Source organism: Protopterus annectens, chromosome 4.part1, assembly GCF_019279795.1.
Source record: "Protopterus annectens isolate FY-2018-M chromosome 4.part1, PAN1.0, whole genome shotgun sequence".
In the NCBI taxonomy this organism is placed as follows: Eukaryota; Metazoa; Chordata; order Ceratodontiformes; family Protopteridae; genus Protopterus; species Protopterus annectens.
In genome coordinates this window covers 1011564808-1011584249 of record NC_056734.1, presented here as the reverse complement: position 1 = coordinate 1011584249, position 19442 = coordinate 1011564808, and the positions used below count along the sequence as shown (strand labels likewise).

General features: G+C 37.9%; 1 protein-coding gene across 2 annotated transcripts in view; it reads left to right on the top strand.

Annotated features, from left to right (window-relative positions):
- Nucleotides 1–19442, top strand: part of LOC122801161 (anosmin-1-like) — a 1574635-nt gene that overhangs the window by 914525 nt on the left and 640668 nt on the right. For both annotated transcript variants that reach the window (XM_044070721.1, XM_044070720.1), the window contains exon 4: nt 9415–9622. In XM_044070721.1, coding sequence (XP_043926656.1) covers nt 9415–9622 — 208 coding nt within the window. The remainder of the gene's footprint in view (nt 1–9414; nt 9623–19442) is intronic.

Sequence of the window (19442 nt, the reverse complement as noted above, 5' to 3'; positions counted from 1 at the left end):
ACCTTCAAAGAAGTGTACCTTAGGCCAGAATTGAGCAATTCACATAAGTACTGAAGAACTTGAAGACCCCCACTGGGGATGGGTTTTATTTCCTTTTATGACATCAGCCAGAACATTTCTTTTCCATTTTGTTAAGTATGATTTCCTAGTAGCAGGTTTTCTAGCCTCCGTTAATACCTGTGGCACATCCTGATAAAAAGGTGCCTAACTGTGATCAAAATTCTATCATCCAAACTGTTAGGTGGAAATTTTGAATGTTGGAGTGGATTAGGGACCCCTTGTCTTATGCGAGTAGAGACACTCTGTGAGGTAGATTTATGTAATTGCCCTTGGCCAGATGCATAAGAAGATCGGACCAATGTTGTCTGGAAGTATCTTTGGCAAGTCCATTTCAATGTCTACAAGAAATTTTAGTATAAAGGAAATGGGGGGGTGCAGGGAGACATGGAAGAGCATTCCCATCCATAGGAAAGAAAATTTATATATTTTCCAGTCCTTTTTTCCAAGGTATCCTGTAACAGAACTGGTTTAGTTGTCTGTTGAGAAAGAAGGTAAACAGATATGCGTGAGGAGTTTCCCACAGGGGAATGATCTTCGGGAGAACCTCAGGATGTAGCATTCACTAGGGAGGGTCAATCCTAGATCTGCTCAATGTGTCTGCTACTGTGTTATGTTCTGATGGAATATATGAAACATGAAAAGTAAGGTTGTTCTGTATTACCAAGTCATAGGCAATCATGGCCAATCTGTACAGGGGATATGACTTTGTGACACCTTCTTTGATTATGTACATCACAGTGGTGTTGTCTGTTATCACTGACAATGTTCCAGGGATCCCCAGCTGACTTAAGGCTTTGATAATATATATTCTTGTTCCTGAAAAGAGCCTCCCTTGTACCCTGGACCTTTCCTCCTTGAAACACTGCCCCCACCCCTCATGTGAAATCTCAAGTGGCTGTTGTGATGGATTAAACAGAACAGGGAGAGAAAATGAGAGCCTTGGATTTACCAAGACCTACCATAGGAGTTACTTACTGATGAGCCTGAGAGCTGAAAACAGGTGAGAAAAGAGATAAAGATGATGGATCCAAACAGATTTGAGATACCAGTGGATTTTTGCCATGTGTAATCTGATAAATGGAACCATTAGAAAAGAGGAAATCATGAAACCAAGAATTCTGAGAAACACTCTTGCAGTGGATGTGCTGTGATGGGCCAGATTCAGAAAGTGAGTTCACTAAGATGACATTCTTTTTCTGGAGGCTAAGCAGTGGATAGGGAGTTATCTAGCAGGAACTCTAAAATATTAAATTCTTAGAGTGATTTAAACAAGAATTGTTAAAATTTAGTTTAAACCCCAGACTGCTGATAAAATGTATAGTGAACTGAAGATCTACTAAGGTATCTTGGACTGATGGAATTTTGATGAGGTGATCACCCAAATATGCAAAAATATGGATACCCAGAAGTCAAGATAAGGTTATGACTATGGCCAAGTACTTTGTGAAAACTCTTGGAGCAGTAAAAAGATCAAAAGGCAAAAATGTAAACTGAAAGTATAATCCCAAGGCAAATAATCTTAGCTACTATATGTTTTAGCATTTAGTTTTAGTACACGGTCTTAGCAAAATTTATTAGTATGTACGAGCCATTCCAGCAGATTCAGGGAGTCTTCTAATGAGTTGTCGATAACTCCATGTTTGCAGTCATCAGCCAGCTTGGTAAGCCACATATCAATGATATCAGCATTTGCTTCCAAGTAGGAAATAGAAGAGGTCCTGGTAATGAGCCCTGAGGGACCCCATTAGTAACGGGCCTTTATGATGGCAGTTTACCCAATCCTAATTTGATTGATTGTGTCCATGAGACAGTGGCTTGCATAGAGGGGTTACATTCAGTTTGATTAGTTTGCTTACATTGGCTGAATAGGAAATAGTGTTAAAGGACAACAACAGGATATTAAAGCAGATTTCTCAACCTGCTGTCTCTTTTAGTCTCTGTTTGTTGATACAGCCTTGAAAAATCACCCACGCAGCTTTAAAAACTAATCCACTCAACTGTTTTCCCTGTTAGGCTTCCTAACTTTCCATACTGTTTTTGTTTCACTTTGAAAACCAAGTTGAAAAACCTCTAGCTGGCTCTGAAATGATGATGTCACATCTGCCAGAGCTCTTGTTCTAGCTACTGGGAAGTTTCCTCCCCCAAAGTGATGTAATCCCGACCTGATTTGCATGCTGTATAGAAGAGCCAGTGGACCTCCCACATTGTGATGTCAGAGCTGCCTTACCCAGCCCACTCTTAACCTAGCAAAAATGTCAAACTATAATCTCACTTTTCTGAAGAGCCCTACCGATATGTGACAAAGTTCAGGCAGAAGCACAGTACCAGCTGCAAAATCTAAGAGCATAAATTTGTAATGACCATGCATAGACATAAATTGCATGTTTTTACATAAGAAGCAGATGTCTGTCACAATTAATTGACAATACTACATCAGATTACAAGAAGTATGCAATGCCATAATGTTCTTAAATTACCACTTAAAAAACATGTAGGTGCTGTCATGCAAGTATGTGAAATATTTTGTGTTTATAGTGCATCATTTGTTAGCTATTTAACCACCAAACAGGAAGGAAAAATAAGTGGGAGTTTGATGCTTTGCAAAACAGTGATTATTCCCAGTGCTATGGAGCTTGGTTCTAAATTTGACAGGATGAGTGCAACAAAAAAAGTCTCCCACTGTAAGGAAGGAAAGGCTGCTGTGAGCTGTCAATCACATGCTGATAATGGTTCAAATTACCCTTAGCTCTTTGACAGCTAGGGAAGGTAGGTGTGAAGGGGGAGGGGAGATACCTTGAAGAACTAGATTTCAGCCTTCACAAAAGAAGTCAAGTTAGCATTTCTAAGAAGAAACAGCAATAAAATGCACTTTTCAATTGTGTTCTGTAGCACTTGCACTGCTTGTGTTTGAAGTAGTCATTGAAAAAGGATAACATTTTAACCAAAAGTAGGTGACTATAACACAGCAGTGAATGCCTATAAAATCAGTGCACTGACAGGAGCTTTAGGGAAAATGTGGCAGATCTGATGCAATTTTTTGGAGACAAACAATGCATTCTGGGATACTTAGAGACAGACTAAACAGTCTGAATTATTTCAAGATGCCAAAACCCCTGTTGTCAGAGTCAGAAATTGCATATAAAAATATCTAACAAGCTCTAAATAGTCCTAGAGTGGTGTTAAAATGTAGGAAACACCAAACCATGATGAAATAAACATGTTTTTTGAGTCTGTGGGTGTGGTTGTCCTTTAAAGGTGTAACCAAGTCTGTGTATGTTGCATGTAGTAACTTGCCCTTGCCTGCTGCCTCCATAACTCTTTTGAAGAACTCCTGTAGGTTTAGCAGGCAAGGTCTACCGTACACAAACCCAAACACAAACTAGATTGGGATGAGGTACTGCAGGCTGCCAATGTTATTGTTTATGAGGTCCATAATAATGTATTCCATTAACATACAGATAAGGCTAATAAGGTTCATTCATCTGTTCTATTCTTGCCCTCCAAAATAAATTCTTCCCAATTATTTCATGCCTATTCAAAACCAACTCCTGTCAATTGATGACTAAACAGCTTAAAGCACTTTACAATTTCAGGGACATAGCATGTTAAAATGGGAAACAAGAATACACACAAAAATTAACGAACATGTCATCAGCTTTAGAACCCTGGCTAAAAAGCTACAGAATTATACAAAGCAAAGTCACTAAGGGCATCACAACAAAAATTACTTCACAAATCCAAGCAATTTGGGAGGCTGTTGAAGCACTGCACTACTAGTCAGATTGAAAAAAAAATCTTCCCTGCAAGACAATACTATTTCATTCAAAGCTGGCCTTTCTACCCCTTTGATTTCCCAAAATAATTATCTTACTTTTCACCCTCCCACATTCAAGAATACCACCTCATGACTCTGAACCCCCACTCTATACCCCAGCATTTAGAATAGAAAAGAAATTGCAAAAAAGAAATGTAGTCTGCCCACTAGCAGATCCCCCTCAACTCTATCCAGTAGTAGACAACATCCTACCATGGTTTATTTACCTTTGTCAAAAACAACTCCTCTTCCTCCTTCCCCTTCATCATCTATATAACATCTGTCTTACTGCCAGTATGTCAGACATTTGGAAATTGGATCTAGTTGCATTCATTTCCAAAGTCCTGAACCCAGCAATGCTAAAGACTTCAGGCCCCTTTGAATCCATTTTTCTTTGGATTTTGGATTATTACTTGAAAATTTTGCATTCATACAGCTGTCTGATTACAACAATAAAACCATCATACTTACACCCCAACAACATAGATTTTCAGCCAGATGGAGCACAATGACATCTCTCTTCACCTTCACGGATGACATCCTGCAGAATATAGACAAAGGCTGCTTTACAAGGGCAACCGTCATTGACCTTACTGTACTTGTTGATCACAACCTACTTTCTAACTTAACCATATCTAATGGCACCAGCCAGTACTTCCCTGGTCCAATAGCTTCCCGCAGAACCATCAAAGCTGGGCATACCTGTCCCCCCCCAAATCTCAACACAGGAGCCTCAGTGTTTCCTCTTTACACCCCTTTACTCTTCTCATTATTTATCAACAACCTCCAAGCAGACCTCTCCCAGCCAAACATTAGTCTCTGTGCTAATGACATGGTCATCTATAGAGCTGTCCCAATAAAAGTCATTAAAACAGTCCCAGAACAGGACCTAATCCACTTCTTCAGCTGACTTACCAATAAGAAACCTGTCCTCAACACACAATAAAATTCTGTTTGTGCCAATGCACAAACTAGCAGCACTCCACAATGAATGAATAATTCAGTGCAACTCAGATAAAACACTAGAAATTATTTCCAGTTTCAAATACCAACATGTAGTCTTCCAAACAAATGTCACCAAGACTAAATATAAAACTAAATTCTCTCCTGTTTTGGGCAAGGAAGATCTCCTACTTCTTCTCACCAAAAGGGAGAGCAACTATTGAGAAGAGGGTTTTCTTAGTCCAGCTCAAATATGGACTCCCACTATTTGTACATTCATTATCCAAAAATCCACAAATCATACAGGTAACAGCAAATAACACATGCTAATTTGCCAATTCAACACCCGAAAGATAACACAACTGGTCCACTCTACAAAAAGCCAACTCTCTCCATATAGCACAAAGAAGCTCCCTCTTCTTGGATTGTCTTATTTATAAGCTAATAAACCTAAACACATCTGCAGCTTTTCTTAGAAGACTTATAACAAACTAATCCCACTACAATCTCAGAAGCCTCTGAAAAGAAACAAGCTCTCTCATAAGTCTAAGAAACTTTGTACATGCTACTTACTGTACAACTCTCCACACACTACTTACTGTACAACTTTCTACATGCTACTTACTCTATAACTCTCTATACACTACTTACTGTATAACCCTCCACACACTACTTACTGTACAACTCTCTACATGCTACTTACTCTACAACTCTCTACACACTACTTACTCTACAACTCTTTACACACTACTTACTGTACAACTCTCTACACACTGTGTACTGTACAATTACTGTACAATTCTCTACATGCTACTTACTCTACAACTCTCTACACACTATTTACTGTACAACTCTCTACATGCTACTTACTCCATAACTCTCTACACACTACTTACTGTACAACTCTTTACAAACTACTTACTATACAACTCTCTACATGTTACTTACTGTACAACTATATACATTCTACTTACTGTACAACTTCTACACACTACTTACTGTACCTTTTCCTTCATCATACTTCAGACAGCAGCCATGTATACCAAATTCAGAATGCAACTGAAAAACACCTAAGGCAACAAGCTAAGTGCAGATACTTTGCTACTGGAAGCATTAGTTGAACCTCTATCCTTATTCCTCACCTTCTGTAGGCATATGTTATTCTGATGTCCTGTACTTGCATCCAGAAGTTTAAGTTTCTTCATCTTCAGTAAATATTTCTTGCCTTTTACTAACTCCTACTCCACAGACTCCTTATATATCCCAAGCCTACTGCACCCCAGACAAGCTTCTGAAGCAGCACATTTGCCATGTCCTCCTTCCATCTCATGTACATAGGTATTTCTATATGATTCAATCTACATTCATCAATTTATACAGAGATTTACAGGGATCTGCTTTCTATCTTCTCTAGCAATATTGTATTTACAGTTGTTAGTTCAAGTCACCCCCGTCAAACTCTTCTACCAGTGTTGTCATAACACATGCAAAACCTGTTTTTTTCATCCATCCTCCCAAATGGGTGTATGTCATTGAAATTACATCTTCTGTCTCTTTATTATAGTTTATTTTTTTATTTATATATATATATATATATATATATATATATATATATGTGTGTGTGTGTGTGTGTGTGTGTGTATTTGCAGATTTGAAATGCAATAAATGTTTATCTTTGCACCTATTTTCTTTTCTTTACATTGCATTCACATTTTTTTTTATTTTTTCTTTTCTTTTTCCCACTGCGTTTTGAAATTGTCTCTAGTCTATTTTCTGTATAGATTCAAAATATTGTGAGTGGCTATCCTAATATTTGTATTTGAAGCTGTTTTTTTCTTACATTGTATTTTTATTTTTTATTTTCTCTTTTGTATTGCATTTTATCGTAGTATTCTCCTGGATTGAGCCTCAAAATAGTCCAGCTCTATTAGTGATCTATATCCAGGTCAAAAATGGAAAATAAATGCATAAAATAAAATAAAATATCATGTTTCACTGACTATAATTAGTACATTACAGGTTTGCAGAAACTTTGTGTAAAAGTTCTGGTGCCTTGCAGTAGCATTAAGATTCCTGTCTATTATTAGGCATTCCACCTAAATGCAATTTGTGCTGTGTGCACATCAAAGAACTTGCCCAAGCAATTTGCACATAACTGGAACTCATTGTAATTTCTAAATATTGAGTAGGCTCTGGATTGCCATTTATTTATTGAAGCAGCTAGAACATATTTTCTTGTTTACTACTAACAGTAGTGCTAAGAGCATATGTATATTGTATTAGAAATTTATTAAAAAGATGGCATACATTTTAACAAAATACAGCATGGCTGACCTGTCTGGGTTCCTATCACGTAGTTAAACTTTTACAAGTTTGAGCCTCATGTGGTCGAGACCATAAGTTTGAGTTTGTAAATGTTCGATAGTTTCAATGGAAATCTCCATAAGCGAAGGTTTCCATTCTGTTCAATGTGGTGCAATCTCGGAATTGGTATATTTAAGTAGTGGAGGGGGGCATGTGTGGGGGTGCAGGGGTGGTTGCCCCCCTGCTTAAAACAGTTTATTTTGTTTTCCCTTCTTTTTATGCATAGTCAAAGTTTTATAACTTTGAACATAATGGTTCGAACATTATGTGTTTGAAGTTATAAAACTTCGACTATGTGATATAGACCCGATGTGTACTACTAGTTAACTTGGAATTTTTTTTTAATTTTTTGTTGTGTAAATCCACTAGAACTGCATGTCCCTTTTCAGAGGTAGGCAAAGATAACTACCTAGTTAAATGATTTTCTCAGCTAAATGTTTCACAAGTAGAAACTGCGGGAATCAAACAAGGGACTTGAGAAAGAAATTGGTTAAAAGCTGATAGCCTTAATGCTGTAAGTTAAACAACCAACCATTTTTAATGGAAGAATACTGGTTAATGCTCCTTCCTTGGTGACAGCCTTATTACATCTATGGGTATGTAATTTGTAGAGCTTATGGTACAAATGTTGAACTTGTATCACTGTTAAATTACATGTAAACATTCATACATAGCAATCTGCTCAGAAGACTCAAGACACAAAACTACAGGAAAAAATATTAACAGCTCAGAGTTTTAACTCTGTGAATTAAATTGCCAACACATTTGCTAATGAAGAATGTTTTAGAATCCTCACTCCTTGTTGCCTTATTACATCTATGGATATGTAGTCTTTACAGCTTATAAATGCTACTAATGCTACACCTGTAGTTATTGCTGTTAAATCAACACTTATACATAGTTTGCATTCTGGTGCTTCTGACTGTCTTGCATTCTTTACGTATGTCTTAGATCTGCTGATGGATTCCCTTGTAAATCCTCAGAAGTTGTTTTCCTTTCTTTTTGTACTAGTTTCTGTCTTTTATTTTCTGTGTTACACTTGGTTAGAATGTTTAGCCCAGGTGGTTTGTGCCAAAACAAGGAAGCATCTCTGTCCACACAATTTAAACATTTAGCATCTGTGCTATTTTACATTGCTCAGATATGTGGTAGCTTTACTTTAGTAGATTCTACAAGTCCTGTCTTACACAGTAGAAACCATGCATTAATAAGGTGCTTGTAACCCACAGTATATTTTCTGTATGAAGACGTGTAATATTAGATCATTTTTAACTGCAATAAAACATGTTTTGCACTCATTGATACAATCACTCTTCAGATATGCAGCAAAGAAGATAACTGAGTACAAAATCAGACTTCTGAATTAATACTTATTTTGCAAAATACTGCTAATTAGGGTATGATACATACCATTGCGGTGGTGGTGCTGCGGTAGCGTTGTCGCCTCACAGCAAGATATTGTGCCGTTCGATTCTCCACTAAAGCGTCTTCTGTGTGGAGACATGCGTGAATGGGTGTACCTTCATTGAAGGTTGTGCGTCAGGGCTGGCAAACTCGGCACGTAAAAAATCTACTGCCAATCATTAGCGGACCAGAGTTCTGCTGTGGCGACCCCTAACCGGGAAAAGCCGAGAGACACAAACAAGGGTATGATACTTACCATGCTTATGTCTTATTATGTTAATGTTGACCTGTAAACATGCCTCTCAGCTGTCCAGATTTTTGCTTCATATTTTTGGTTTGTTTCTTTAAATATTGTGTTTTTCTGGTGAATCACTGGCAAATCCTTAAGGACTGAGTTCAGAAAATAATGACAGAAATTTGAGTTTTAGACTTCATAACCTTAATAAAATTCATGCTAATGCAAAACCTGTATGTGAACTTTCTAAGTTTGTAAGAGCAATATTTAAAATTTGTCCCTATTTTTGGGCCTTTGTTCCCCCATTATTTATGGCTTTGTCTGGATTTCTTGCTCCAAGAGGTTGAGAGGTATGCCTGTATCTGAGAGCCGTAGCTTACAAGATTTAAAAAAAAAAACAAAACTGAGAGCCATAGCGTACAAGATTTTCAAAAAATATATATTTCTCTAAGTAATCATTAAGTTTTGTGAATTATGTCCCTTTTTTTATTTTTAATGAAAGAGAAGTGCCATTGCTCTCATTATTATTGTAAAGTTAATAAAGATGGCTGTATGAAGTATTTCATTTATTGTTCATATTTTATTTATAATGCAGAAGCATCATGAGTGCATAACCAGCTGTGAATTTCTAAAATCAGTACAAGCAGTGAAGCAGGGGGATTGCCCTCTACCACAAAAAGCATCGGGATTTGCAGCTGCCTGTGTACAAAGCTGCAATACAGATACGGAGTGCTCTGGAACTAAAAAGTGCTGCCCCAATGGATGTGGTTACACCTGCCAGGCACCTGCAAGCATTCATAAAGGTAAGTGGTCAAACTGTAGTGTCTCTCACTATTACAGTAGGAAATGAATAACTGCTTTATACTCAGCTTCAAATAAACCCAGGTTTATGTGTTAACTCTCTCTCTCTCTCTCTATATATATATATATATATATATATATATACATACATGCATATATATATATATATATATATATATATATATATATATATATATATATATATCCCTCATGTACATGCTGTAATACCAGAAGCATTACTAACTGAATCTGTTTTCATATGCTTAGTCACCAGCTGTTGTGTTGATATTCATACAACTACCTGATCATTTTTTTATTTTGTTAAAATCTTCCATATTGATTTGAAGTTTGTTACATTGCAGGCCCTGTTCTGAGACTGGTTCAGTAAGGTTGTACAACTCAGAGGAAAAGGAAGAGATGTATTTGTTTTATTATTTTTTATTTTTTCCCTTTGTCTGTGCATCCTTGGAGATAATATATGCAGAGGTCAGGGTGCGGAAGTGGAGCCCTGAGGCTGGTAGATACGGGGGTGAGGTAAGCCCCTTTGCAAAAAGTATGTTTTTCTGGGTCGTGTTATATTTTGCATTAGGAGTTTGTATGTTTGCTTTTTTATCTGTTGCAGATGTTTAGGCTGCAATGTGGTGCAGCATGGCAATTCTAGTTGTTGATTTATCATTGTGGATGTAACAAATCTGAGTGTGATATCTTAATGGCCAAAGGTATCTGAAAAACATTCATTGAACATTTCAAGAGCTGTTATACAGTCATTAATTTAAAAGCACAGAATATACATATACTGTTGCAGAAGAAATTCATAACTCTTCTGTTTCCAAGTTACTGATCAGTCATGCCAGATTGATCCAAAGATGATTGAATAAGATTGAAGGGGTCAGAGGTATTGAGAAAGGCCTATCTGCTTATAAATTCGGTTTTGTATTTTTCTTTACCCCTGTAGTCAAATAACAGTAATGCAAGTCTTGTGGATAGGCTTTTCATATGTTTATATGGGTTAAAGAAACCAATACAACAACTTCAGTTTTTATACAGAAAAGAGGAATGTCAACCAGTGCAGTATTTACTAAAACCTCTGTCAGTCTTTCATTACTGTATGGAGGTTCATAGGCTCAAACCCACACATTTGCTGCAGTACTAGGGACAGATTTCAAGCTGCTGTACCTTGTTTGTACTTGGTCCATTTACTGTGGTATATAATTATACAATGAGTTGTGCACTGTACAAACTCTTATCTGGCATGAACTACAAAAATGCAAATGATGAACAGTTGACAGACGTAGCTGCAACTTAGCTTGGCTGCCACAGTAGAATATGACATTCTTCTAATGTAAACTGTGTTCCTGGAAGGTCAGAATACGGCCTATGAGCATATGGCTTTCCTTAGACACTGTGTCAGCCCACATACAACAGCAGTTTTGAACATGCTAAACCAGAGGTTGGCCTTTGAAGTGGTGTTTAGAATTAAACTAATTTTAAAGTTTGGGATCAATTGTAATGCACTGCAAGTTAGGAAACTGCCAGATAACACTGCCTGTGTTGTTATGAAATTGTATCTTAGTGGGTGATTATTTGTCAGAATGCAAAATCAGCTTCTGAAATGTAATTGTACTGCAGCAGTCATGAGATGTCATGTTGAAACTCTGTGCCAAAATGCTGAAGATCATATAAGCTATGAGTGCACATTTGCCATATTAAACAGTCTTATAATTTTGAACGGTCAATAGTATTAAGACAAATTTTGCAATTTCTCTTCTTTGGGCCTATACACATGCATATTAACACATATATCTAACTTTATTTGCCTAACTTTGCACTAATATACTTTCATCAGCTGTCATCTTTGCCTCCATATATATAACAACATATATGTATATTACTTGTCCAGCCTACCTTCTACGGTGGTGGTGCTGCGGTAGCATTGTCGCCTCACAGCAAGGCGTTGTCCCATTCGATTCTCAGCTAAAGCGTCTTCTGTGTGGAGACATGCGTGAATGGGTGTACCTTTGTTGAAGGTTGTACGTCAGGGCTGGCAACTCGGTACGTAAAAATATGCTGCCAATCATTAGCGGATCGGAGTTCCGCTGTGGCGACCCCTAACCGGGAAAAGTCGAAAGATACAACAACAACTTGTCCAGCCTACCTTTACAAATTTCTGTTGTCTCTCTTGTTCATACAGATTGCCACTGTAATGTCTATTCCAAGCTCCTTCTCTCAGTACCTATTTCTATGCCGGGCTATTCCATCCATCTCTCTTGATTTCACTATATTAAGCTTACTTTATATAAATGCATTTTAAATGTTGAATAAATCACTACTTAATAGCTTGTATTTTATACAATGCAGCGTAATGTTAAATTCATGTCCTTCTTCCATTGAGGACCTCATATAATTGCCACATAGTTCAAGTGAGGCTTTATTAAGTATCTGTATAAAACTATCATTTTTTAAGTATTTTTGGCATTTTTAGTTTTGCCATTTTTTTTGCAATGTCCAGGGAATTAATTGGTGTTGGTAACCAAGAAACAATGGTCTGTAGGACCATGAGGGCCAAAGCTCAACAAGGAAAAGTATCTTAGATGTTACACTGGACAATGAGAAGACTGGGTTTTGGAAGTGGGATTTATCTCCTAACATGTTTGTTTCTTTGTTTAGATTCCCCCTTGTTCCCATAAATGTCTAATGGCCCTTCCTAAATGCTGATATTTTATTTCCTTCTTGCAGACATTTTTCATATTTTTTGCAGTTAAAATTTAATTTGTTTCTCTTTGGTCATAGATTTACATCATCAATAGAGTCATGAAATTATTTTCTCTCCTCTTCATATGTAATTAGTTTTGCAGCTTTCATGCCATCTTCATGTGTCACGAAGGACAGGAATGAACAGTAACAGACAAAGTTTAGCCCCTGTGCCACATGGCTCCAGTAGCCCAAATACAAAACAGCCCTGTCCTGCTTTCTTCATTTCATGGCCAGTTCAATCAGTTGATCCAAAGGACCTGCTCAAACATGAGATGGGTAAGATAATAAAACTAAAACATTTGCATACTTACTATAGAATGATTACATCCACTATATTACAAGTTAGATAGTCACTGCCACTCACTTAACTGATGTAGTAGAATTAGATGTTAAACTATAGATTGTGCTTCGGAGGCAATATACTTCTTGATTTTTAAGCTAATGGCTTAAAGGTCACATGCTGTATGCATAACGGAAAACACGTGGTTCCCTTTCTTGGTGTTCAAAGTGAAAATGGCTTTGTTGCCAACATTAAACCTAGACTGTATAATAAAAACAACTCTGAGAGAAGTAAGGGTATCTGAAGGCTATAAGAAGAGGAGGGATACTGTACAAAAGCAGCACAGAATTTAAGAAAAGGAGTTTATAAATTAAACAATGTATACAGTACATGAACTTTATTTAACATAAATTCAAAACTTACCTCCAATGTTAAGCAAACAACCTCTGTAATCAAGTTTAGCAAATAAACTTCCACAGCTGACCTTCAACTAGAATAAACTGCCTTCTACAGCTGCCCTTCACATAGATTAAACATTACTGCCTTCTACAGCTGCCCTTCACATAGATTAAACATTACTGCCTTCTGCAGCTGCTCTTAGAATAGCTTTAATATTACTACACTGGCAACAGCTGGATCAAATGCAGTATTCTCAGGGAGGGTCACTTAACTATAAATCCTAACATTTAGGGTTACCAAACTTGTGAGTTTCTTTCCCCAAACAGAGTTTCTCCAAGTAGTGGCATCTATGAGAGAACCAAGGCAGCTGCAGCACATGCCAGGTACTGCCATAGGGTGGCATCAGGGTACATTGCACTTTTAGTGTCTGTAAAATACTGACATAGTCTGGCAAGAAGAATCAGTGCAGCTCAAGTGCCTGCTGGGAACTGATATAGGATGGCATCAGGAAGCAGTGCAACTCCAGTGCATGCTGGGTACTAACAAAGGATGGTGTAAGAAATTGTGCAGCTGTAGTGCCTGATGGCACTAATGTAGGATTGCATGGGGAACCAGTGTGGTTTTAGTTTTTGGTGTGTGCTAACATAGGATGGCATCAGGAACCAGTGTAGCTCTAGTGTATTATGGATACAGATATAGGATGGCATCTGGAACCAGTGTAGCTCTAGTGCCTGCTGGGTACTGACATAGCACAGACTGAGGAACCAGAGCAGCTCTAGTGTCTACCTAGTACTACCCCAGTATGTCATCAGAACCAGTGTAGCTCTAATGCATGATATAGCATGGAGTGAAAAAAAAACATTGCAACTCTAGTGCATGCCACATATGGAAATAGCATGACCTGGCATGAGTAAGTCCTTCTGTAGTACATGCAGCACTCTGATTTTGCTCCAGTATCAGAAAAAAGATAAACCTGTTACACACTTCAGTAGCACGAAACCTGACCATAACAACACTTTCAGAGGTATGTCCATTATCAGGAAAGGGATGTTCTTTCACTCTCACTGGTCCCTGAATCTCTTTCATCGTGTATTGGTGAAATTTACAGACATCAATCTGTAAGTAACTTATTTAAATTAGGGAGTATTTAAAAACTGTCCCTGACTTTTCATTGGAATTATGTTTACTTCCTGTCTATATGACATCACTCACAAAGTGCTTTACTGGCTTCCAAAGCCGATAAAGCACTTTTTTTCTGTAAATAGTAGTACATGGAGTAGATAAAACTCCATGCACTACAATGAGTTATGATCAGGTCTCAGCAAACCTATTCCATTATTATGTGTTCTTGACATGGATGCCAAGGCTCGTTATTCCACCCACATAGGCTCATAGGTGTACACTAGGCTAATTACCACAATGGCCTTTTTAATTCTAGCCATCTATGCTTTCCCTTTCACATCACTATTACATACTAATGAGAGTTACTGTCACTGGTTTGGCGTTACAGCTGTGAAACAGCCATCCGCTGACTAGTCCCCCTCCCCATGTTATCCTGCTTTTCCGGACCTGTTCTTCCAGCACACCAGCTGCTAAGTAAACACAGATCATCAGGGTCATAGTCAGGGCTTTAACCTTCTATGCCACAAAGCTGGCACCTAAAATGAAGGGTTTTAATCGATAAGCATCATCTGATAACCTTAGGTAATTTTACCTAGTGTCAGTAAAATAATACTGTCTATTCAAATGGAGACAGAGCTAGCAGGACAGTTAATTAGGTAGTTCTGATGCCATTGGGAAAAATAGTCAAAATGTCAGTCCACCGAATACAGTGAGGGCTATATTGTGCGTTAAGGCTGAGATCTTACAGCTGGGGGTACAGTACAAGATTACCCAACATGTCTGTACAAAACAAAGTGCATCCATGGGTGCCTACTAGTATTTTCAGCAGTACAACAGTATCAAATCTCTGAGCCACAGGATCTACAGATATTCCAGCGTGTAGCTCTTGTAATTAAATGTAGTCACACTACTAGAGACAGCAAACGCTATAAAGAAAGTATTTATACCTTAAGAAAGCATACAAATCTCAAAATTTGGTTGAGAAACATACAATACTTATACGGCTTTGAAAAATATCTCAAATTACAAACTTATCCTATAGTAGAAGCATGGTATAAATGCAAATGTTTAACATTATTGTGTCTATAAGAAAAAAATTCATTCTTGCTTTGTTGCACTGAGTTCAGTCCACACAGAATCCTGGAACAAGTCATGTAATTAAACTTCGTGGTGGGGTGGCAGGTAGGATCGTTAGTGATATTTCTGGTAGCACACGGGCACTTGTTTCAGTGATGCCCTTTTTAATGGAGTGGCTATAGGAGCACAGGAACACTACTTAGTTAAACTTCTGTCACATGAGAGGGCAGAGACCTATAGCAGCATATGGCAACAAGCAGAGCGTACAAAAGGCTTAATATCATGCACCGTGATAACAAGTAATCTATTTTTGGTAAAAAGGGCACTAGCGGTTAGTTTAGGTACTAGTCAGTACTTTATAGTTTTTACACAAACACAGACACAGAGATACACATACACGCACACACATACACATAGACACACACAAACACACACGTGCACGCGCGCGCACACACACACACACACACACACACACACACACACACACACACACACACACATATACACACAAACACTATAAGGAGCAGAGTGATGCTGTGAAATGCAGTCTGTCAGGTTCTAATGACTGACTGCTTTATGCTTTGATATCAGTTACTGCAAAGGGCTAAACTGCAGATGATGTCATAAATTCTGCAGTAAGCATACAGACTTTTGCACAAAACATGCAAAATCAAACAAGAAATTAGTATTTAAAATCAAGTCACATAATTTAATTTGCATTTATTAGTGAAAACTGTGGTACTGTAAAGTCATAGATCTAGTTGAAAATGGTTCCATAACTGGCATACAGATGACAGGATTTCATATTCCTCTTACTGGAATTATAATCCTGTATTTTTCTGAAGAAGTTCCCAGTACCACCTTCATACAGAAGTCACTGTACCTCGAGGAAAGGGAAACTTCTATGGCAGAGATCTCATTCACAAATAGTGATTTTTTTTGAAGGCATTAGTGGTTGCAGATACTCCCATCAAAACTAATGTATATACCATCAATGAAAGTATGTACGCTGGTGTTTGCAGATGCTTTTTAATGATGTGTGCCATCCAAGGTAACAGTGAGTTGTGTGTTCCATCCAGGGTAATGATGAGTTGTGTGTTCCATCCAGGGTAAGGATGAGTTGTGTGTCCATCCAGGGTAAGGATGAGTTATGTGTCCATCCAGGGTAAGGATGAGTCGTGTGTCCATCCAGGGTAAGGATGAGTTGTGTGTTCCATCCAGGGTAAGGATGAGTTGTGTGTCCATCCAGGGTAAAGATGAGTTGTGTGTCCATCCAGGATAACGATAAGTTGTGTGTCCATCCAGGATAATGATGAGTTGTGTGTCCATCCAGGGGAAGGATGAACTGTGTGTCCATCCAGGGTATCGATGACTTGTGTGTCCATCCAGGATAATGATGAGTTGTGTGTCCATCCAAGACAACGATGAGCTGTGTGTCCATCCAGGATAATGATGACTTGTGTGTTTATCCAGGATAATGAAGAGTTATGTGTTCCATCCAGGGTAACAATGAGTTGTGTGTCCATCCAGTGGAAGGATGAATTGTGTGTCCATCCAGGGTAATGATGAGTTGTGTGTCCATCCAGGGTATCGATGACTTGTGTGTCCATCCAGGATAACAATAAGTTGTGTGTCCATCCAGGATAACGATGAGTTGTGTGTCCATCTAGGATAACGATGACTTGTGTGTCTATCCAAGACAACGATGAGATATGTGTCCATCCAGGACAACGATGAGTTGTGTGTCCATCCAGGGTATCAACAACTTGTGGGTTCATCCAGGATAACGATGAGTTGTGTGTCCATCCAGGGTATCGACAACGTGTGTGTCCATCCAGGATAATGATGACTTGTGTGTTAAATCAAGGGTCAGGATGAGTGGTGTGTCCATCCAGGATAACGATGAATTGTGTGTCTGTCCAGGATAATGATGAGTTGTGTGTTAAATCAAGGGTCAGGATGAGTTGTGTGTCCATCCAGGATAACGATGACTTGTTTGTCTATCTAGGATAACAATGAGTTCTGTGTTAAACCAAGGTAACAATGAGTTGTGTGTGCAGAGAATCTGCATCCAACAAGGGACAGAGACCAGTGTTTATAATGGTATTCACACAGCAATGGAAAGCCATTAGTATCCTGTTGTCTTATCTTTACTGCTTTGCAATGTTCAAATGATGCACAACATGTGAGCATCTCTCTGCATATAATTATGACAATAGTTTTGGAGGCAAGAATTTGCAGTTTAATTCTGAGGTTGAAAGGAAATGAAAAAGAGAGTTTTAGAAGTAATTTCAGAAATCTCACTAAATGATGCAAAGTTGTGTGTTGAAGATTGCATTTACTACTATATATTTATAGCTTCATTTTATGTGTCAAGTTCTTGTTTTATATTTGCTTTCATATATAAATATATACAGATATAGATATATGGATATAGTTATATAAATATATATTCAGAATGAGTTTTAGTCATTTCTTGCTTTCAGGATTTTGATTTCTTTGTTATAAACTTCAGCCTTAAAACAAGTTGAAGCCCTAACATGTTTCCAATCAGAACTGATGGAATATCTTAATTAAACTTGGATTTGCCATTATGTGGCCCCCTGACTGACAATGTCAGCAGGTACGTGTAAATACTATGTACATGGAAATGTAACTACTTGGAACCCATTTATTTCAGCTTGGTTTTGTAAATACAATGAACTTAAAATGTTGTTTTTTTCATAATCTATATGCAATGTAATCAATGTTTTCTTAACTCTGGAGATTTTCTCCCTGGGCCTCCACTGAAAAGAAGCACTGCCCAGTCGGACTAATCCAGTCAAGAAGTGCAAAAAGAAAATTATAAATAAATAAATATGACATTTTCACCAATTCCTGAATGACGCTTATTCTCTAATAAACATTTCTGACACTTAGTTGGAGAACAACAGATCTGATGTTGGTAGATTCATATCCTTCAATTTTAGGACAAAGACTGACAGGTACTTATAGGTCCATAGCTCATAGTTATATACTAGGCTAATGACCAACAGGGCCTTTATAAGCCTAGATGTGCAATCCAACCCAATTGTGACCCTATGTATTAAGAGCTGTTATTAGGACGTGGTATGTTAATGAGGACGTTTCTAGAGGTTTTTTGGGGGGGGGGTTATGTTAGTTTGGGCATTACTGTCTGCCTCTGTCTATCAGAGACATGGGAGTCAGACCTGTAGTGAATTTCCAATTTTTCCATCCATTGTTGAAGGTTATGCATAAATAGTGTTCAGGATGGACACTGCTTCATATGGATGGAGAGCCTTCTCCAGAGCATGGGGATCACGTATCTCATCAACATGGCTTATTTATGTCACAAGCAAAAATTAAATCCTTAGATCTAGTGGTTATGATGCTGTTTGTTTTGTGGATGTACAAAAGGCCCATCAGAGCTGGATCCATGGATGCCTTGTATGGCAGGCATTGATTGCCTCTCAGTAAACTGTAGGAGACAGGGTAAAGAGATAAGACTTTAAGGCGATCTATATAAGACAATGTGTTTATACCCTGGATTCTTCTCATAAGAAACTTTTGTGCACCCATCTCAGAAGACTTTGCCCAGCTTCACTAGCTCCTCCACATTAACCATAATGCACAGTGTCTGAGGACCCAACTCCAGATCTCTTGAATCATATAAGCAGTCAGCAGCTTTGAAAAATTGAGTCCAGGCTACCCATACCTCTCAACCTCTTAGAGTAAGAAATCTGGACAAAGCCATGAAAAAGTGGTATAAATAGGGACAATTTTGAAATATTGCCCTTTTAAACTTAGAAAGTTGGTAGAATAACAGGTTTTGCATTAACGTGAATTTTCTGAATGGTATGAAGTCTAAAACTCAAATGTCTGTCATTATTTTCTAACTTCGATTCTCAATGATTTGCCACTAATTTGCCAGAAAGTCGCAATTTTATGAAAAACGGACCAAAAATATAAGGCAAAAATCTGGACATTCTGCGAAAATCTGTACAGTTGAGAGGTATGAGGCTACCTCATTATTTTGTAGCAGGTGTTCTCCTTTAATTTTTGACCCTGATCTAAATTTACATTTATGGTCACTCTGTTCCTTTTCCCTTTTGGAACACTTTTCCTGTCAGAATAGATGTTTGCTTAGTCGTCATTCTTTCCCCTGCTTCTTTTGCCCTTTGTGTTATCAA